Here is a 23,139-nt window from a genome sequence, read left to right on the forward strand (position 1 = left end):
CCCTCCTCCCCCTCCCCCTGCACTCTCCCTCCTCACTTTCCCTCCTCTCCTCCCCGCACTCTCCCTCCTCTCCTCCCCTGCACTCTCCCTCCTCTCCCTCCGCACTCTCCCTCCTCTCCTCCCCGCACTCTCCCTCCTCTCCTCCCCCCTGCACTCTCCCTCCACCTCCTCTCCCTGCACTCCTCCCCTCCCCTCCTCTCCCCTCCCCTCCTCTCCCTGCACTCTCCCTCCTCTCCTCCCCCTGCACTCTCCCTCCTCCCCTCCCCCTGCACTCTCCCTCCTCACTTTCCCTCCTCTCCTCCCCTGCACTCTCCCTCCTCTCCCTCCGCACTCTCCCTCCTCTCCTCCCCGCACTCTCCCTCCTCTCCTCCCCCTGCACTCTCCCTCCCCTCCTCTCCCTGCACTCTCCCTCCCCTCCTCTCCCTGCACTCTCCCTCCCCTCCTCTCCCTGCACTCTCCCTCCCCTCCTCTCCCTGCACTCTCCCTCCCCTCCTCTCCCTCCGCACTCTCCCTCCTCTCCCTGCACTCTCCCTCCCCTCCTCTCCCTGCACTCTCCCTCCCCTCCTCTCCCTGCACTCTCCCTCCCCTCCTCTCCCTCCGCACTCTCCCTCCTCTCCTCCCCCGCACTCTCCCCTCCTCTCCTCCCCTGCACTTTCCCTCCTCTCCTCCCCTGCACTCTCCCTCCTCTCCTCCCCCTGCACTCTCCCTCCTCTCCTTCCCCTGCACTCTCCCTCCTCTCCTCCCCCCACAGTCTCCCTCCCCTCCTACCCCTCTCCCTCCCCTCTCGCCCCCTCCTACCCCTCTCCCTCCCCCCAGCCCATTCCGCCTCCTCCTCCCCGCCCAGCGGCCGGAAGCCTCTCTGAGTCAGAGGGAGGAAGCGCTGAGCCCGGGCCGTCCCTCACAGGATGCTCGCGGCGCGGCCGGAGCACAGAGCGAGCAGGCGGCATGGGAGAGGTGGGTGTGGGCCGGGCCGGGGCTCGGTGTCCGGGGTCCCGGGTCCGGGGCCTGGGGTCCGGGGTCCGGGGCCTGAGGTCTGGTCCGGGCCCGGGCCCGCCCTCGCCCTCCGCACTTGCCCCCTGACTCTCTCTCTCTCTCTCCCTGTCCCCAGGATGGCGGCGGTCCGGGCCGGAGCGGCTGGATCCGCAAACATTGCGGGCGAACACTGCTCGGGACCAGCTGGAAGGAGAGATTCATCCGCCTTCAGAGGGGCCGCCTCCTCATCTTCCAGCAGCAGGTGAGGGTCAGACTGGGGGAGGGGGGGGGGTGAGGGCCACACTGGGGGGGGGGGTGAGGGGGTGAGGGCCACACTGGGGGGGGGGGTGAGGGGTGAGGGCCACACTGGGGGGGGGGGGTGAGGGTCACACTGGGGGGGGGGGTGAGGGTCACACTGGGGGGGGGGTGAGGGGTGAGGGCCACACTGGGGGGGGGGTGAGGGGTGAGGGCCACACTGGGGGGGTGGGGGTGAGGGGCCACGGTGGGGGGTGAGGGCCACACTGGGGGGGTGGGGGTCACACTGGGGGGGGGTGAGGGTCAGACTGGGGGGGGTGAGGGTCACACTGGGGGGGGTGTGAGGGGTGAGGGTCACACTGGGGGGGGTGAGGGTCAGACTGGGGGGGGTGTGAGGGGTGGGGGTCACACTGGGGGGGGGTGAGGGTCAGACTGGGGGGGGTGAGGGTCACACTGGGGGGGGTGTGAGGGGTGAGGGTCACACTGGGGGGGGTGAGGGTCAGACTGGGGGGGTTGAGGGTCAGACTGGGGGGGAGGGGGGTGTGGGTCACACTGCGGGGGGGGAGGGGTGAGGGTCACACTGCGGGGGGGGAGGGGTGAGGGTCACACTGGGGGGGGGTGAGGGTCACACTGGGGGGGGCGAGGGTCAGACTTGGGGGGGGTGAGGGTCACATTGGGGGAGGGGGGTGAGGGTCACACTGGGGGAGGGGTGAGGGTCAGACTAGGGGGGAGGGGGGTGAGGGTCAGACTGGGGTGGGACTGGGGGAGGGGGGTGAGGGTCACACTGGGGGAGGGGCGTGAGGGTCACACTGGGGGGGGGTGGGGGGGTGAGGGTCACACTGGGGGGGGTGAGGGTCACACTGGGGGAGGGGGGGTGAGGGTCACACTGGGGGAGGGGGGGTGAGGATCACACTGGGGTGGGGGGGGTGAGGGTCACACTGGGGGGGTGAGGGTCACACTGGGGGAGGGGGGGTGAGGATCACACTGGGGTGGGGTGGTGAGGGTCACACTGGGGCAGGCGGGTGAGGGTCACACTGGGGCTAGGGCCAGACTGGGGGTGAGTGTTAAGGAGGACCATTGGGGGTGGGGAGCCAGAGGTGGCGGGTGGAGATGGTGGGCAATTGGGATTGTGTTGAGAGGGGTACAGGAGGTGTGGGGAAGGTGAGGCTGAGGGCTCTGACGGGTTAGACCGTAGGGACTGTTCTGGCTGGGAGACGGGGAGATGTTGGGATATTCAGTTGGCCTCAGGGTCTTTCTCGGGATCACGGGCTGTGATGGTTTGTTTGCAGGAATTTGTAGATGGTCCAAATATCTTGGATTGTTGTGGGGTTGTGGCGCTGAGTAAAGTTTTCCTTTCAGGATGATGCCCAATGCGAAGAGATGGTGGAACTCGGGAAATATCAGCGATGTCAGGAACTCCGAGGATTTATGAAGAAGAACCAGTTTAGGCTCGTTCTGATCCGTCGATCAGGAACAAAAGTGAGTGATTACTTGGGAATACTGTAAGTTGGGGAGTGTGTTGGGCTGCAGGTTATGCGTGACTTGGAGTGACTGCTAATTCTCAGTCAATATCTTTAGTAACTACAATAGCCTTCGATCCTCTCTCCTGCTGTCCATTCAGTTTCTGGCTCCATACAAGCTGTTATAGATCAGACCAAACCCCCTCAAAATATATTAAAAAGTTAGTATAGGTCCTAACTTTTTCCTATTTTAGAGATAAGCATTATGTTTTGGATACAATTCGATTGGTCAAACTATCAGACTTGAAAAAAAATTATTTCTACACTATAATTATAACAGACAAAATAAAAATAAAGAATGAACTTAACAGCGCTAGAGTGTGGCAAAACTTTGTGTAATGCACACAAGTACACTTTTCGCTGTATTTTTTCATATATATATATGAAAATAAATCCTAATTTAGTCATAACTAACTTTAAAAGTGCTAACAAAATAATATACGTTAATTACTGCTAATTAACTGTTGCAACATAGTAAAATCCCATAAACATACTCTTGGGAAAGACAAATTCAGTAACATAGATTGTTTCACTTGTCGCAATTTCATGAGCAGGAAGAGAACACCAGCTTTTAGTTGTAACAGAGACAGGAGTACGAGCTTCCACATCCAGCACATATTGCTGAAGACTAAACCTAAAGGAAATTTCTGGTTCTATGGGAGCTTAACCCCAGCCATTCAGACTGCTTTGATTGCTCCAACTTTATGAAAAAAAGCACTCCAAGGCTTCTCAAACTGTACACTTAGGAGCACACTGCTTGGCTCCTCTGCCTCAACATATCTTCACATAAGAGAAGTATTTTGTCCTTTTTTTGATATAAAGCCATAGTATCATCACATAAACATATGTGTCAAGTGTCTTCAAACTCCTTGCATTATGCTGCTTCTTCTCCATGTCTTCCAACCCTTTCCCTAGAAGTGACCTCAGGATGATAACTTCTTTTTATGAAGTCTGACTTCACAAGCCATATGCTTTGACCCACTACAATTTACTCCCACCTTCATCTAAGCTATTGTTAAGTCCAAACTGGAAAGACAATCATGCCCCGTTTTTCAATAGTTATGTCAAATTGTATACATCACAATTAGATTATCGAAATGCCTATTCAGGACAAACATTTTTCATTCCAGGTTTCTTCATGAACAGAAAATAATTATTTATTGTAATACACACTACTATGCAACTTAACTATACCCCTTCAAAGATTCCAGTTCCACACATTCATTCATTGTTAAGATAAACAAATGACAAATGGTTTGACACAAAAACTGTTGGTAGAAAGATATAGAAAGGGTAAACCAGCTTCTGAAAATCTTGAGTCCAGATTTCAAGGTGGATTAAATTGTGTCACATAAGGGCAGCACGGTGGCTCAGTGGTTAGCACTGCTGTCTCACAGCACTATGGGCCCAGGTTCAATTCCCACCCCAGGAATGTGTGCGCGTCTGTGTGGAATTTGCACATTCTCCCCGTGTCTGCGTGGGTTTCCTCTGGTTTCTTCCCACAATCCAAAGGTCAGGTGAATTGGCCATGCTAAATTGCCCATGGTGTTAGGTGTGTTAGTCAGGGGTGAATATAGGGTGGGGGAATGGGTCTGATTGGGTTATTCTTCTGAGGGTCGGTGTGGACTTGCTTCCATACTGTAGGAAATCTAATCTCATCAAATTGTCGTTTTGATTTTTCTCTTGAAAACAATGCTGTATGTTGGGCAATGTTACGTTTTTGCTTCCGTGGTTGATTGGATGGACCTAGATTTTTTCTTGTGAAAGCTCTTTGTTTTAGGCTTCCTTGGTTTTCTGAGTTTTGGTGGATGCTTTCAGTTCGCAGGATTCGAATGTTTCTCTGTCCTACCCTGACACTTGCAGCTTTTTAACTCTCTGCAGCGCGACCATTAGAGAGTTGTTGTCAGGCAGAATTCATTTCATTTAAAAGACTCGATGTTGCTCAATCTCAAATTCTTTGGTACTGCTACAAAAAGCAGCATTGTTTTGCACGCTCAAGAATATGCAACACTTGATTCTTGGAAAACTATGGATATTTCAGAAGTCCACCTTCAATTTCGGTTTATAGTCCCAAATACAAAAATATATGGTTTCTTATCCCATGCTGATCTCACACCCATTTGTCCATAAATCCAACAATTCTTTTCACTCCTAGACCCTGTTTCAGATTGTACCATCCAGTAACATAAGCTTTGCATTCAAGGACAATCAGCATTGTAAGAAAGTGAGATTTAAAAAGTAGACTGTATGACCCCTTGAACTTGTTCAGTCATAGCTGATCTTTGGCTTAAACACTACCTTCCTTCCCACTGCCCATATCCCTTGACGTACTGGGAGGCCAAAATTGTTAAACTCCACTTTAAATGTGTTCAACGATGGAGCATCAAGAACTTTCAGGAATAGAAAACTCCAAAGCTTTACTTTTGAATGAAGAAATTTCCCTATGTCCCTCAATTCCCCAGAAAGGAGCAGAACTTCTCAGTGTCTGCTCTGCCCAGACACTTCATAATCAGTAATATTTCAATTAGATGGCTTTTCAGTCTTCTGAATTCCAGCAAATATAGGTCTGATTTACTCCGCCTTTCATCATGGGACAACACCTAATCCCAGGGATCAATCTTATGAACCTTCTGGCTCCAATGCAAATATGTGCTTTTGTAAATATGGAGTACAAAATGGCACACAGTACTCCCAAGTTTCCAAGTACATCAGGATTTTGTATAATTGTAGCAAGTTTTATTTACGTTTCGATCTGCTTGCAATAAAGAACATTTAACTTCCTAAATCTCTGCTGTATGTGTATGTTAGATGATGTATTCCTCATAGTTTCTTGATGTTTAAGCATCAACATTGACCAGTTTCATGACTTTAGAAAGTATTTTGCTCCCCACTCATTTAATCTATTTGTGTCCTTCTCAGAACCTAGATTTCTACTTCACTCTGTATCATAGCCAAACCTAAATGCATTATTCTGTCTCTCCATTTAAGTCATTGATATGTATCTAAATAGCAGAGACCCTAGCAGCACTCTTAGACATAGACTGCAAACTTGAAAATACCATTTTATGCCCACTATCTCAATCTTAAATGTTAACCAATTCTCTATCATATTACCCTCACTCCATGATCTCTAAGCTTGCCTATTTCTTTTTTGTGTGACACCTTGTAAGACTTATTTTGGCACAGTACCCCAAGATCTACCCCTTCTAGTTTCATCCTTAAAAAGCTAATAAATACAATGGGGCCACCATTAAATCCAAGCTCCCATCACATATCATTCTGACTTTATATATACTGTATTGCTGTTATCTGATAGGACAGTACTGTAGAAATTCTTTTTTAAAACCATCGCCACAAGATTTCCACCAACACATTTTTGAGGTGATTTTGAATAATCAACGATGTGACTTTTCTGATACTACCCAAGAACAAAAATACCAAATATTGCCATACATGCCAATGTCTTATGCTCTGCCTTCTAGCCACACATTTTTGTAACAGAGCCACCTGTATCCTATCTCACATGGTCCTCTCGGAAGCAAGTTGACTCCTGCTCTCCATGACCTCACCATGTTCTGAAACCTCTTTAACGTTGTATCCCCAGCAGCCTCCAAATTGCACTATAATTTGATTGAGTTTTTTGAAGTAACAAAGAGCACTAATGAGGGCAGAGCAGTAGATGTGATCTATATGGACTTCAGTAAGGCTTTCAGCAAGGTTTCCCATGGGAGACTGGTTAGCAAGGTTCGACCTCATGGAATACAGGGAAAACTAGCCATTTGGACACAGAACTGGCTCAAAGGTAGAAGACAGAGAGTGCTGGTGGAGGGTTGTTTTTCAGACTGGAGGCCTGTGACCAGTGGAGTGCCACAAAGATCAATGCTGGATTGAAACTGCTTTTCATCATTTATATAAATGATTAGGATGTGAGCATAAGAGGTATAGTTAGTAAGTTTACAGATGACACCAAAATTGGAGGTCTAGTGGACAGCGAAGAAGGTTACCTCAGATTACAACAGGATCTTGATCAGATGGGCCAATGGGCTGAGGAGTGGCAAATGGAATTTAATTTAGATAAATGCGAGGTGCTGCATTTTGGGAAAGCAAATCTTAGCAGGACTTCTACAATTTTGGTAAGGTCCTAGGGAGTGTTGCTGAACAGAGACCTTGGAGTGCAGGTTCACAGCTCCTTGAAAGTGGAGTCACATGTAGACAGGATAGTGACGAAGGTGTTTGGTATGCATTATTGGTCAGAGTATTGAGTACAGGAATTAGGAGGTCATGTTGTGACTATACAGGAAATTGGTTAGGCCACTTATGGAATATTGAGTGCAATTCTCATTTCCTTCCTATGGGAAGGATGTTGTGAAACTTGAAAGGGTTCAGAAAAGATTTACAAGGATGTTGCCAGGTGTGGAGGATTTGAGCTACAGAGAGAGGCTGAATAAGCTGGGGCTATTTTCCCTGGATCGTTGGAGACTGAGGGGTGACCTTATAGAGGTTTATAAAATCATGAGGGGCCTGGATAGGCTAAATAGACAAGGGCTTTTCCCTGGGAGGGAATTCGAGGGCATAGGTTTAGAGTGAGAGGGGAAAGATATAAAAGACACTGAAGGGGCAACCTTTTCATGCAGAGGGTAGTACGAATATGGAATGAGCTGCCAGAGGATGTGGTGGAGGCTCATACAATTGTAACATTTAAAAGTCATTTGGATAGATATATGAACTGGAAGGCTTTGGAGGGATATGGGCAGGGCACTGGCAGGTGGGACTAGATTGGGTTGGGATATCCGCTTGGCATGGACGAGTTGGACTGAAGGGTCTGTTTCCATGCTGTACATCTCGATGACTCAATTTGAATTTTGGCTCATTGTTTCCCAATAGCCATCTCACTGTTACCTTCAAGAACCCCTGTAGCCCCTGGACTGTCCTCACCCCTGCCTCCACCTTCATAGAGAGCTATCGAATTAGGCCAAATTTCATTGTCTTCCTTTTCTTCTTCATGTGAATATTACATTTTCATTTTAAGGTACATTGAATAAACTTGGTTAAATCTGTTTTTCTGTGAACTGACCCTCTGTTCTAGGAAATAGTTTCTCCTTATTCACTCTGTACAAACCCTTTTTTCGGAACCTTTTCTGCTGTAAGGAGAACATTGCCTATTTAGATAGATTAGATTTCCCTACAATATGGAAACAGGCCCTTCAGCCCAACAAATCCACACTGACCCTCCGAAGAGTAACCCACCCAGACCCATTCCCCTATCCTATATTTATCCCTGACTAATGCATCTAGCACAATGGGCAATTTAGCATGGCCAACTCACCTGACTTGCACATCTTTGGATTGTGGGAGGAAACCCATGCAGACACAGGAGAACACGCAACCTCCACACAGATAGCCACCTGAGGTTGGAATCAAACCCGGGTCCCTGGTGCTGTGAGGCAGCAGTGCTAACCACTGAGTCACTGTGCCGCCCCAGTCTTTCTCCATAGTTGAAGTCCTCCATCCTTGAACCATTCCAGAAAATTTCTTAAGCGAGCAGTTTAAGTCCTTGACAATCCTATAGTGTCACCATAATTGGACATACGACTTCAGTTGAGGGCACTCCTGTTTTATAAAGGTCTGCCAGAACTTCCCTGTTCTGTGTTCTGTTTATAAAGTCTGGAAAGGTCCCTTGTGCAATTCTTTTTGAAATCTCTTCTCAACTTGTTCTGTCACATTGAACAATTTGTATACATAACCCTAAGAACATCAATTTCAACACTTCATTTAAAATTTAATGATTTAAATCTCATTGCAGGTTCTCATTCTTACTGGCAAGATTCAATTCATACATTTCTGTGTTAAATTTTATGTGCAATGGTTGCGCTGTTGTCATCAGTCTATGTTCTCTAGAAATCTGTTGACAACCTCCTTGCTGTTTATATATTTTGATTTTATAACAACTACAAACTTTGAAATGATGATTTGTATATCAAACTCTTTGTCAATAATATATATCAAAAAAGGAAGGTCTTAAAGCCAATCCATAGATGACATGACTGTATTCTCTCTCCAGTCTGAAATGTGACAGTTTATCATTGCACTGTTGTCTCAGCCAAGTTTGTGTCAATGCTCCCCTTTGGTTCATTGAATAGCAGGCTTGTTGACAAGCCCAACAAGAACCTTGAGAAATGTCTTTGAAACACACACACAGTATCAAGTATACTGCGCTCATCAGCTGTTAATACATCAAATAAATCAATCAGGTTTATCAAACATGATTTGCCTTCAGCAAATGTGTACTGACCTTCATTTATTACCCATATTTTACAGAGTGACAATTCATTTCATCGTTGCTTATTGCCTTGAGGAACCTCTCCACCACTGGTATTATTCTGTCATTTTGTTGTTGAGTTGAGTCCTTTTCCCTCTTTCAATCTTCTAGATCCTCACATCAAACAAAAATTGTGCAATTGTGGCCTTTGCAATATGTATCATTCCTTTCGGATTTTAATTGGCCTCAACTATTCTTTGAAAACCTTTCTGCCCTTTATGTGATTTTATAAATGACTGAATCATAAAGATGTGAAGAACTGAAACAGATGCTTTGGTCCAACTTGTCCATGTCATGATTTCAGTGTACCATTTATGCTACCTGCTAATCTGTTCTTGTACATTGCCTCAGCCCCTTTTATTCCCCTTTTCAGTTCTCCCTGTACTTTCTATATTCTGCTTGGCTCTCTCTTGTATTATGAATATTACATTTATCATAATCATCCTTCCTCTATTTCATTTTAAGGTTTTCACCTTTAGTCATTTGGGGAGTTCTCGTTTCAGATACCCATCTCTCTTTTGGGAATGTGCCTAGTCTGAACTATCACTTTTATAAAAGCCTCCCTTTGCTCAATTAATATTTTAACAAATATTTTTTGTTTCTATTGCGCTTGGCCAGATTTCTTTGAACTCATTGAAATTAGTGCTGCTCCAGTTGTTTATTTGAATAGAAACACGGAAAGGTTTGCAACACACAAGGACCACCCCAGTAGATATAGAGGACTGGCAAATGATGGTTGGAGCCTCTGCTTATTTCCTGCTTTCTTTAATAGCTTGAGATATGTTTCATCCAGATGTGATGAATCATCCGTTTTCAAAGTTGCAAAACATCTTAATGTTTCCTCCCTCACTATGATTATCCAACCCAACATTTTACATTTCTCAACTACAATGACTCTTTCCTATCTTTTGTGAAAAAAATATTTGTGAAGCAGCAAGCCCACCTCCACAGAGGTTACCTTTTTGGAGTCTAATTGTCTTTACTTTACAATCCACTCACCAATCTGCTCCTTTTCTGGACATCCACCTAATTATTCTAATCCCATTTTTCAACACTTGGCCTGATGTCTTGTATGCCTTGATGTGGAGGTGCTGGTGTTGGACTGGGGTGAACAAAATTAAAAATCTCACAACACCAGGTCATAATCCAACATGTTTAATTGGACATACAGACTTTCAGACCACTGCTCCTTTGTCAGGTAGCTAGTGGGGCAGGATCATAGGACACAAAATTTATAGTAAAAGATCAAAGTGACATACAATTGATGCAATTAATTGAATAAACCAATATTGCTGTTAAGTCTTTCCTCTCTTAGAATCGGTTGCAGGTTTTGATTCACTAAAATGTAATTCTCAGAGCTTCTTTCAAGTCACATTCCTGATAACTTAAGGTTTTATATAATAAAAAAAAGTGATATCTCAGCTCAGACAATGCCTCACGCAGGCCTTAACTGGGATCTTGGGTTCATGTCACACTACAGGTGACCACACTCTCACTCACATGCATGGGTACACACATAAATGCACACAAGTCTATGGGGTGAATTTGTATTTGCAGATACATTATATCTTGTTCAAAAAGAATACAATCTGGAGGTAGTAGGTCCATGTGACATTTTATAAATTTCTACTTTGGAAATACAACCAGTCCGATTCAGGGTTGGAACACAGACAGACTCTGACTTCACATTGTCTGAACTGAGATGTCATTTTTGTATGAAGCCTTGTTATCGGGAATGTGACTTGAAAGAAGCTCTGTGACTTACATATTAATGAATTGAAACCTGCAACCCATTCTAAGTGATTAAAGACTTAACAGCAATCTAAGTTTGCTCAGTACATTGCATTAGTTGTATGACACTTTGATCTTTTACTCTGTGCCTTATGATCCTGCCCTCTGATGAAGGAGCAATGCTCCGAAAGTTTGTACTTCCAAATAAATCTGTTGGACTATAACTTGGTGTTGTGATTTTTAACTTTGTATGGGCTGAGAAGTGGCAGGTGGAGTTTAATCAGATAAATGCGAGATGCTGCATTTTGGGAAAGCAAATCTTAACAGGACTTATACCCTTAAGGTCCTAGGGAGTTGCTGAACAAAGAGACCTTGGAGTGCAGGTTCATAGCTCCTTGAAAGTGGAGTCGCAGGTAGATAGGATAGTGAAGAAGGCGTTTGGTATGCTTTCCTTTATTGGTCAGAGTATTGAGTACAGGAGTTGGGAGGTCATGTTGCGGCTGTACAGGACATTGGTTAGGCCACTTTTGGAATATTGTGTGCAATTCTGGTCTCCTTCCTATCGGAAAGATGTTGTGAAACTTGAAAGGGTTGAGAAAAGATTTACAAGGGTGTTGCCAAGGTTGGAGGATTTGCGCTGTAGGGAGAGATTGGGGCTGTTTTCCCTGGAGTGTCGGGGGCTGAGGGGTGACCTTATAGATGTTTACAAAATTATGAGGGGCATGGATAGGATAAATAGACACAGTCTTTTCCCTGGGGTGTGGGAGTCCAGAACGAGGGGGCTTAGGTTTAGGGCGAGAGGGGAAAGATATAAAAAAAGACCCACGGGGCAACTTTTTCACACAGAGGGTAGTACGTGTAAGGAATGAGCTGCCAGAGGAAGTGGTAGAGGCTGGTACAACTGCAACATTTAAGAGGCATTTGGATGGGTATATGAATAGGTAGGATTTGGAGGGATATGGGCCTGGTGCTGGCAGGTGAGACTAGATTGGATTGGGATATCTGCTCGGCATGGACGGGTTGGACCAAAGGGTCTGTTTCCATGCTGTACATCTCTATGAGTGACTCTATGCCTTGGACACACCTGAATACTTCTTAAAGGAGTATGAGGGGTTCTGCCTCTACCAACAGTACAGGCAGTGAATTCCAGATTCGCACTACCCTCTGGAGAAACAGTTTTTCATCGCCTGTAAACTCTTACCATAAATCTATGCTCCCTGGTCATAGTTTTCACATGTCTGCTATAATGTGGATTCCAGGTCTGCACATAATACTCTAACTGTGGCATAACCGACATTTTGTATAGTTCCAGCATAACCTCCCTGCTGTTAAACATTCTATGCCTCACCTGAGAAAGACTAGTATCACATATGCCATATTAACCATTTTATCAATCTATTCTGGTACCCTAAGGGACTGGTGTACATGCACATGAAAGTTTTCCTGACCCTAAGTACTTCTAAGGGTCATACTGTTCATGTATTTTCTTGCCCTATGTATGTTAATGATGTGGAATTGTTTTCAGCCACATTGTCAAAATTTGCAGATGTAGCATGTTAGCAGATCCCAGTGAGGGGAATCTCGAGAATTATTTTCCCAGGTTTATTAGCAGTAACCATTCAAATACTGAACTCAGTATATGAATGTAAAGTCTAGATTCTCAATCTGTTTACAACTGTCTTGTGATACACAAAACCTCACTCATACTGCAGCATCTCCTATCTGTGCATCTAACACCACAACTCACTGGGACATTCCACTAAGTAACTGATCCTTACACCCATAAAGTCTTTTGAACTACATACTTTTGAGAAATGAAGCTGAGGCAGAGCAGCACTTCACTCAAGTGAAGACCGGCAAGTTCTGTGACATACTCAAGTACACAATGACATTAAATGCTGTAGCTTTGCTCAATGAATTGTGATGTTGTCTAATAGCCCAGTGATGCACATAAGTTATTCCAGCATTCACTTGCATACTACAGAGGGTATTTGTTCCAACAATGTTTGCTAATGATTCAAAAGATCATCAATCAAAAACTATTAAAGAAATGTTTCCTCACAAATCAAATAACAAGACTGTAGAGAAAATTTCAAACTAGTTCGGGTAGCATGGTGGTTAGCACTGCTGCCTCGCGACACAAGGGACCTGGGTTTGATTCAGCGACTGTGTGTGTGGAGTTTGCGTGTTCTCCCTGTGTCTGTGTGGCTTTCGTCTGGGTGCTATAGTTTCCTCCCACAGTCCAAAGGTATGCAGGCTAGGTGGATTTCCCATGCTAAATTTCCCATAGTATCCAGCGATTTGCAGGCTAGGTGGATTAGCCATGGGAAATACAGGGTTACAGGGTAGTGGGGACTGGTCTGGGTGGGATGCTGTTCAGACGGTCAGTATGGACCTGATGGGCTGAATGGCCTGCTTCCATACTGTGGGGATTCTTTGATACGTTTAAGAAAGTAATTTATTACTCATGGCAAAAATAAGGAAGGAGTAAGGATGAAGAATTCTAGGAAGGGGGGGGAATCATATATAACGACCACTAAACAAAAAAAAATACAATGGAAACTAATGGGACTAAAAGCTGATAAGGTACTTGGAGCTGATGAATTGCATCCTAGGATACTCAAAGGAGTAGTTACAGGTTTAGTAGATACACTGATAGTAATCTTCCAAGAATCATTAGATTGTGGAAAATCCCAGAGGATTGGGAACTGTCAATATAATGACTTTATTCAAAAAGATTTGGAGATAAAAACTATAGGCCAGTTAGCTTACCATCTGTCATTAGGAAGATGTTGGATTTATAACAAAGGATGTAACAGCAAAACATTTAGAAATGTATAATATAATCAAGCAGAGTAGCATGGTTTCATTAAATAGAAATAAGCCTGATGATTTTTTGAAGTAATAATCAGGGAACCGGTAAATATAATATATTTAGATTTTGAAAAGATATTTGATAAGGTATCACTCGCAGGCTACTTAATAAGATAATAACCTGAGCTGTTGGGGTAGTATATTAGCATGGATACAGGATTATCTAACAAATAGCAGACAGAGAGTTGGAATTAATGGGATATTTTCCAGATGGCAATCTAAGTGGCCTCACATGGATCAGTGCTGGGGCCACAGTTATTTACGATATATAGTAATGATGAGGGAAGCGAATGTACTTTTGCCAAGTTTGCTGATGACACAAAAATGTGTAGGAGGCAAATGGTGATGGTGACACAAAAAGTATACAGAATAAAACAGAGACGGGTTACATGCATGGGTAAAAACTTAGTGAATGGAATATCATGTTTAAAAGTGAGGTCATGCGTGTTAGCAGGGAGAAGAGAGAAGCTGAGCATTATGTAACTGGAGAATGGTTGCAGAAAATTGCAGCACAGTGATGTTTGGGGGTCTTCATGCATGAATTGCCAAAATTAGCATCCAAGCTCAGTAGGTAATTGGGAAAGCAAATGGAACATTGGCCTTTATTTGAAAGGGAATGGAGTACAAAAATATGCAAATATTTCTAAAACTAATTAGACCCCCCCCTTAGAATGCTGTGAATATTGGTCCCTTTTAAGGGAAAGCATACCTGCATTGGAGACAGCTCAGAGACCGTTCACTGGGTTGACTCCAGGTATGGAAGGATTTCCTAACTGCAATAGGTTGAGTGAGTTGCATCTGTATTCATTGAAGTTTAGAAGAATGAAAAGTGATTTATTGAAACATTAAAGATTCTTACAGGGCTTGACAGGGTAGATGAGAGGTTGTTTCACCTTTGGGAGAATCTAGGATCTGAAGGAATAACCTCAGTAAGGAGTCGCCCTCTTTTAAGAGATGAGGAATTTCATATTTCAGATGGTAGTGGATCAGTAAATTCTTCACTGCAAAGAGCCAGTGGGGCTGAGATAGGTAGGATTTTAGTCATTAAGGGAATCGAGGGGTAGATAAAAATGCAGAGAGGTGAAGAGAATTATCAGATCAGCCATGATCTTATTGAGTAGTGGAGCAGACTCAATCAGCTGAGTAGCTTGTTTCTGCTCCCAGGTCTTATGGTCTGACTTTATCTTCATAGGAGTAGACCATTCAAATCTTCAAGCTTGTTCCACTGTTCAGTCAGACTACAGTTAATTTTTTTGACCTCATTCCATTTTCTTGTTATCCCTTGATGACTTTACCTCACAAATCTGTTGACCTCAGCATCTTCACTGAGAAATATTCAGTTGTCCCCGAGTCTCCACTGGCTTTTGGGAAGAGTTCTAAATGTCTAACACTCTTCCTGATTTGACTCCTAAATCTTAGTGTTGAGAGTATGGTGCCGGAAAAGCACAGCAGGTCAGGCAGCATCTGAGGAGCAGGAATATCAGCTTTTCGGGCAAAAGCCCTTCATCAGGAACCACCATTGCTGATGAAGGGCTTTTGCCCAAAACGTCAATTTTCCTGCTCCTCTGGTGCTGCCTGATCTGTTGTGCTTTTCCAGCAACACACTCTCAACTAATCTCCAGCATCTCTAATACTCACTATTGCCTCCTAAATCTTAGTTCTGATTTAAGGTTATGACCCCTTGTTTTAGATTCTCCCATTGCAATAAATTATTGTTGTTTACTCAATCGGGTCCTTTCAAACATTAGATCAAATCATTTCTTGGAGAAAACAAGACAAGTTTATGCAATCTATCCCCATTAAATCCTTTTAAACCTCAATTATCAATCTGAAGTTTCTGGATATGCTGTATCATCTTTCCTGATGTGTGGCCCTAAGATCCAAATACAATTCTTGGGACCCACTCAATCTCTCGACATAAGAAAATCCCTCCGAACCAGAAGTCAACCTAGTGAACGGTTGCTCCAGTGCCAGTATATCTTCTCTTAAAAGGGATCAATATTTACAGTATTCTAGGTGGGGTCTAACTAGTCTTAGAAATATTTGCCTATTTTTGGGATCTGACCAAGGCTCTGTACAGCTGCACCATCGCTCACTCGCCTCTACATTCCAGTTTATTGCCTTTTAATTATATTTTCACTGGCTCTTACTGGTGTATTTTCATGTGTGACTTTTGGACTCAATGTCCAAATATCTTTGTTTACTTCTTATTTGGTCACTACTTAGAAAGTACTCCACTTTTTCTTCCCTGGATTAAAAGTGAATAACTTTCTATTTGACCAGTCAACATCATCTGCTACAGTCACTTTATCTGTATCCCTCAGTAGCTCCTTACTCAGATCTATACAATTCAATGTGTCTCCCAAGTTAGTGACATCTGAAACTTTGCAGACACAACTTTGATGAGTACAGTTCTCGCGTAAATTCCAAGGGAAAAACAGTTGTCATATTCTGTCAGTCAATACATGAATTATTCATTCCTTTTCTCTGTTTCCTAGCTCGCAAACCTCTTCTATTCATAAGACCAGAAGAAATACAAACAGGAATACACCATTTGGCCCCTTAAGCCTGCTCTGCCATTTAATAAGATCCTGACATTCCTCACTTTCCTGCCCTTTTCTTGATCAAGAATGCATCTATCCCAGCTTTAAATATACAGGAAAATCTGCTCCCAATGCTTTTTGTGGCAAGGACTCCCGAACACACTCAATCCATTGAGAGAAGGTATTCCTCCTTGTCTGTGTTAAATTGGCACACCTTTATTCTGAGACTATCCCATAAGATTGTGTTACAACATGAGGTAAACCCCTCTATTAATTTAAACCTGACAAACAGAAAAGCTTACCTTGCACTGTAACCTGTTAAGTTCCAAGAGGCAAAGAATTAAAGTAAACATTAATAATCTTATTCTTTAAGTCCAAAAAAAATTAAACAACTATTTACAACTCCTTTCTCTGAAACCTATCGTTATCCTCCCACTCTACAATACTGGTCCAATAAAAGCCCCGATTAAGATTTACTAAAAACAATTCAACTTTCAAAACCAGTCAGCTGTCGAACCTTCTCTTTGTATCTTCCGCTGCAGATTTTTCTCAGTTGTCTTTTCTTTAGTATTCTGCTGGATAGGTCTTTCATATGAACAGGTACCCTTCAGAGAGCTATTCATCGAGCAGTTTATACTTGGCAGTTCTCCCCTAACTGTTCAAAATGTCCGGTCTTATATTCCCAAACATCGGGTCATTTCGTTGGTTTTGATGTCACCAAAAACATTATATTTCAAATGCGAGTGGATTTTTTATCTTGGGACATAATTTAAACCGATTGGCCGAATTTGAATTTGTTTTTGTTCCATAACAACACGACTACAGCTATTTGTTTCAACCAAGTGTTACATTTTTACTTTGTTCAGGACACTCTGTGCTTTCAGCTAGTCTTTGCTAGCTTTTCAACTCTCTGAAAGGTATAGTACACACTACACCTTCATAACAATTATCTTCAAATTCAATGCAGTTTCAATTTTGCTTCTAATTTCTTGTAACTTAACAGAAGTTGATATCCATTTTGTCGCCTTACTTTGAGTGAAAGCCATTGGATCCTGGAATGTTATCTAATTTACAATTCATTATTTTCTCCAATTTTGTTTTAATCTTAAATTCTAGCCACGTGCTTCCCCTTAATTTACTTTTAGTTTCCATACAATTGCTGGTAGTTGGTTTCTTGCACTGCTGTGTAAATAATTGCAAATTGCTTATTTATAACAAGTCCGTAATTTCCTTAGATATTTTCAAGTAAACCTTTTCAGAGATGATAATACACACCTCTGGTGCTGGTGGGACTTGAAACTGGGTTTTTTGGGCGAGAGGCTTGTAATGTTCTTTGATATTTCCAAATCAACCTGTTCAGAAATGTTATAATATAATACAAGCCTTCACAAATGTTGCTTGTTATAATATGCCAATGGATATGTGGGTCTTGAACTCAGGTTTCTTAGCTCAGAGGCAGAGACATACTGCATGTCAAGATTCCTTGTAATTTATTAATATTCTTTAGATAGCTTTGAAACAATCTGTACCTGGGTTATTGGTGTGCCCCTCTGGAATAGGTGGGACTAGAATGCAGACGACATAGCTCAGAGCTAAGGACACTTCATATCCCTCATTTTGTGAATTCCAGAATGACTCTCAATACTCTAGCTGTGACCTGACCAACATTTTATACAGTTTCAGTTTACTTCTCTAAATTCTATGCCTTGACGAGTAAAGGCAAGTATGCCTTCCTAACTACTTTATCCATCTGTTCTGATACCTTAAGGAGCACGTGTATATGCGTGCCAAAGTCATTCTGATCCTCAGTGCTTCCCAGAGTACTACCATTCATAATACATTCCTTTGCATCGAGTGCACCACCTCATATTTATCCAGTTTGAATTCCAATTGCTACTGATCAACACATCTGACTAGCCGTCTAATCTTCTTGAAATCTCAGTGCTATTTGCTGCACCTCCAATTTGTACTGTCTGTGGACTTACTGATCAACCCTCTGACATTCAAGTCTAAATCATTATACAGGTATAAACCACAAATAGCAAGGGCCCCAACAGTAACTCCTGTGGGACCCCACATGGACATAGGTGACCAGTTTGGAAAAAAGGAGTCCTCAACCATCACCCTCTGCTTCCTGCCATGCAGCCAATTGTGGATCCATTTTCCCAAAAATCCTAGGATTCCATGGGCTCTTTGTTTTCTGTCTCCCATGCAGGACCTTATCAAAAGCCTTGCTGACGTCCAAGTTGACTACATCAAAAACATTGCCCTCATCTACACACTTGTTCATATTTTTGAAAAATTCAATCAAGTTGGTCAGACATGACTTCGCCTTAACAAAACTATACCTTCTGTTCTTGATGAATTCTTGACTTTCCAAACGCAGTTTAATTCTGTCCCTCAGAACGGTTTTCAATAGCTTTGGTTGCTATTGACCAATGTTAGACTGACTAGCCTGACTGACTGACTGTAGTTTACTTAGAGTCATAGAGATATACAGCACAGAAACAGATCCTTCGGTCCAACCTAATCTAGTCCCATTTGCCAGCACTTGGCACATATCCCTCTAAACCCTTCCTATTCATATACCCATCCTTTTAAATGCTGTAATTGTTCCAGCGTCCATTACCTCCTCTCACAGCTCATTCCATATACTTACAACCCTCTGCATGAAAAAGTTGCCCCTTAGGTCCCTTTTATATCTTTCCCCTTTCACCCTAAACCTATGCCCTCTCGTTCTGGACTCCCCCACCCCAGGGAAAAGACTTTGTCTATTTATCCAATCCATACCTCTCATGATTTTATAAATCTCTATAAGGTCACCCCTCAGCCTCTGATGCTCCAGGGAAAACAGCCCCAGCCTGTTCAGTTTCTTCCTATACCTCCTATCCTCCAACCTTGGCAACTTCTTTGTAAATTTTTTCTGAACCTTTTCAAGTTTCACAACATCTTTCTGTTAGGATGGAGACCAGAATTGCAAGCAATATTCCAAAAGCGGCCTAACCAATGTCCTGTATATCCACAACATGACCTCCTATACTAAATACTCTGACCAATAAAGGAAAGCAAACCAAATGTCGTCTTCACTATCCTATCTACCTAGGACTCTACTCAAGGAACTATGAACCTGCACTCGAAGATCTCTTTGTTCAGCAACACTTCCTAAGACCTTAGCAGAAGTTATGCAGTTAATGGTAAGATTTGCATTGCCAAAATGCAGCCCCTTATTATCCCATTTTGAATAACAGTGCTGTTGGCTATCCTCCAGCCCTCTGGCACTTGTCTTGTGGCCAGAGAGAAATTGAAACTTTTTGCAACCGCCCTTTCTGTTTCCGATCTTGCCTCACTCAAAAACCTGGGATCCATTTCATTGAGTCCTGGAGATTTATCCACTTTTAAGCCTGGCAGGATATGCAGAACCTCCTCTCTTTCTATGCTAATTAATTTAGTTGTATCATTCTTCTCTCTGATTACATACCCATGTCACCCCCTCATTAGTGAATACTAGTGTGTGTAGGAGTGTTTAAAAATTCCACTCGTGAAATTACATTTAAGATGGTTTCTCATTTAAGGTTTAGACTTGGACCTACACCTGATCAATGAGAGAAAATGGAATCTCTATCTCAAAATACTTAAAGAAAGTAACCAGTTAATCTTTTACATTCCAGGAAATTGAACTAAAGTTTGTGATATCCTTCCTTATAAATGAATCCAGGGTGTCCTAATATCATTTGCAAAATTCACACTACACTCCCTCCACTAATTCAACTCTCAAGGAATTGAACATCAGCTTTAACTAAGTAGGAGGTAGTTACAGCAGATGCTGCAATTTGTATTGAAAACAAAGAATGCTGGAAATCAGAGTGGGCCAGGGAGCATCCATGGAGAGGGAGAGGGAGAGAGAGACAGCGAGCGAGCAACCTAACAATATGAGTCAAGATGGCTCTTCTTCAGAGTCGGCGTGGAGGGTGGAACATTTATACAATGGTGGGGTGATGGAGTGATGTGGAGAAAAGGGTGTACATAATACAGATTAAGAGACAAGTGTAAGGATGACAGAACTATGGTATGTTTAACTGGCAAACTGGAAAGAATAGACAGTCCCATTGGAGTGAGGGGAGGGGAGAGTAGAGACAAGGTGACAGAGAATGTAACAAGTAAAGCTAAAAGAAAGGCAATGGGAGTGGGTTCACAATCTGAAGGTTTGAACTCGATATCAAGTCCAGAAGGTTGTAAAATGCCTAGTCTGAAGATGAGATGTTGTTCCTGCAGTTTGCTCTGTGATTCGTTGGAGCATTGCAGCATGCCGACGACAGACAAATGGGCATGCAAGCAGGATGCTGTGGTAAAGTGACTGGCTGCGGCAAAGTTGGACTGGAGGTGTTTTGCGAAGTGGTCACCCAGTCTGCATTTGGTTTCTCCAATGTACAGTATGCCACATTGGTTGCAGTGAATACAGTACACCAACTTGGAGGAGATACAGGTGAAATGCTGCTTCACCTGAAAAGACTGTTTAGGCCCTGGGATGGTGAGCAGGGAGGAGGTGAAGGGGCAGGTGTTGTACCTTCTGCGGTTATATGGGAAGAGGAAGTGGTGTTGGTGGTTGAGGAATGGACTCTGGTGTCCTGGAATGAATGGTCCCTGCAAATGCAGATGGGTAGTGAAAGGATGATGTGTTTGGTGGTGGCATTCAACTGGAGTTAGAGTCATAGAGATGTACAGTTCGGAAACAGACCCTTTGGTCCAACTCGTTCTATTTGCCAGCACTTGGCCCAAATCCCTCTAAACCCTTCTGATTCACATACTCATCCAAATGTCTTTTAAATGCTGTAATTGTACCAGCCTCCACTTCAGCCTCCATACATGCACCAAAAGTTGCCCCTCAGTTCCCTTTTAAATTATCTCCCCCCACCCTAAACCTATCCCCTTTGTTTCTGGACTCCCCCACCCCAGGGAGAATGTCAATTTATCCTATCCATGCCCATCATGATTTTATAAACCTCTATGAGGTCACCCTCAGGCTCCGACGCTCCAGGGAAAACAGCCCCAGCCAATTCAGCCTCTCCCAATAGCTCGTTTCGTCCAACCTTGGCAATATCCTTGTAAATCTTTTCTGAACCCTTCCAAGCTTCACAATATCTTTCCTATAGGAGGAACACCAGAATTGCACACAATATTCCAAAAATGGCCTAACATGTCCTGTACAACCGCAACATGACCTCCCAACTCCTATACTCAATGCTGTGACCAACAAAGGAAAGCATAGCAATAGTGGGCACGGTGGCACAGTGGTTAGCACTGCTGCCTCACAGCGCCAGAGACCCGGGTTCAATTTCCTGCCTCAGGCGATTGACTGTCTGGAGTTTGCACATTCTCCCCGTTCCTCCCACAGTCCAAAAATGTGCAGGTTAGGTGAATTGGCCATGCTAAATTGCCCGTAGTGTTAGTAGAAGGGGTAAATGTAGGGGAGTGGGTGTGGGTGGGTTGAGCTTCGGTGGGTCGGTGTGGACTTGTTGGGCCGAAGGGCCTGTTTCCACACTGTAAGTAATCTAATCTAATCTAATCCTTGCAGGACATGGGGTGTGGAGAGCTGTAATGAAGGTAGCTATGTGAGTCAGTGGCTTTGTAGCAGATGACCGTGGACAGTTTATTCCCTGAGATGGAGACGGCAAAGTCAAGGATATGAAGGGAATTGTTGGATTTTGACCATGCAAGAATTCCTGATGAAGGGCTCCTGCCCGAAATGTCGATTTTCTTGCTCCTCAGATGCTGCTTGACCTGCTGTGCTTTTCCAGCACCACTATAATCTTGACTCTAATCTCTAGCACCTGCAGTCCTCACTTTCACCATGCAAAAATTATACAAGGGTGGAAATTGGAGACAAAATGAACTAATTTTTCATGGTCCAGATGGTAGTGTGAAACAGCACCGAAACAGTCCTCGATGTACTGAAAAGTGTTGTGGAAAGATTCCTGTATAAGACTGGAACAAAGATTGTTCAACATACCCCATAAAGGGCCAGAATAACTGGGACCCATGTGGGTGCCTATAGCCACTTCTTTGAGTTGGCAGAAGTCACTTGAGTTAAAGGAGAAATTGTGCAGTGAGAGAACAAGTTCAGCCAAGCAGAGGAGAGTGGTGGTGGATGTGGATTATTCAGGTCAAGGTAGAAGCGAGAGCTGTCAGACTATCTTAGAGGTATAGAGGGATTAGACAAGGTGGATGGAGGCAAGCTTTTTCCCAGGGTGAAGGATTCAATAACGAGAGGTCACACTTTCAAGGTGAGAGATGGAAAGTTTAAGGGGGATACACGCGGCAAGTACTTCACACAGAGGGTGGTGGGCGTTTGGAACGCATTGCCAGCAGAGGTGGCAGAGGCAGGCACGGTAGATTCATTTAAGATGCGTCTGGACAGATGCATGAGTAGGTGGGGAGCAGAGGGATACAGATGCTTCGGAATTGAGCGACAGGTTTGGACAATACATTTGGATCGGCTCAGGCTTGGAGGGCCAAAGGGCCTGTTCCTGGGCTGTAAATTTTCTTTGTTCTTTTATGAAGTGGAGGTGGTTGTGGCTGAGAATTGAAAATTGTTAATATGACGGAGGCCATCAGAGAAATCATGAATGTAGGTGGACAGGGTCTGGACAAAGGGAGAGAGGATGGAATCATGGTAGGGGGAAGTGAGCTTGGTGGGACAGGAACAGGCTGATTCAGTGGGCCAACCCAGGCACTCTGGTTTGTAGACTTTGATAAGAAGATAGAAATGGGCTTTCTGGGGTTGGGAAGCTGTAAGGTTAGAGCCGATGGGACGATGATCTCCAGCTTGTCTTTATTTGGCATACTGCAGTGCTGCAGTGAATCACAATGTAAACCGAGGGAGCAACATCTCGTCTTCAGACCAGGCACTTTAATATTGAGTTTAACA

General features: G+C 43.9%; 1 protein-coding gene across 1 annotated transcript in view; it reads left to right on the forward strand.

The window, feature by feature from the left end:
• The first annotated feature begins 740 nt into the window (after positions 1 to 740).
• LOC140468854 (uncharacterized) overlaps positions 741 to 23,139 on the forward strand; it is a 61,207-nt gene continuing 38,808 nt past the window's right edge. The window contains exons 1-3 of the mRNA XM_072564904.1: positions 741 to 954; positions 1,109 to 1,234; positions 2,587 to 2,706. Coding sequence (XP_072421005.1) covers positions 946 to 954; positions 1,109 to 1,234; positions 2,587 to 2,706 — 255 coding nt within the window. The 5' untranslated portion in view covers positions 741 to 945. The remainder of the gene's footprint in view (positions 955 to 1,108; positions 1,235 to 2,586; positions 2,707 to 23,139) is intronic.

The sequence above is a fragment of the Chiloscyllium punctatum genome, chromosome 48, assembly GCF_047496795.1.
Source record: "Chiloscyllium punctatum isolate Juve2018m chromosome 48, sChiPun1.3, whole genome shotgun sequence".
Lineage (NCBI taxonomy): Eukaryota > Metazoa > Chordata > Chondrichthyes > Orectolobiformes > Hemiscylliidae > Chiloscyllium > Chiloscyllium punctatum.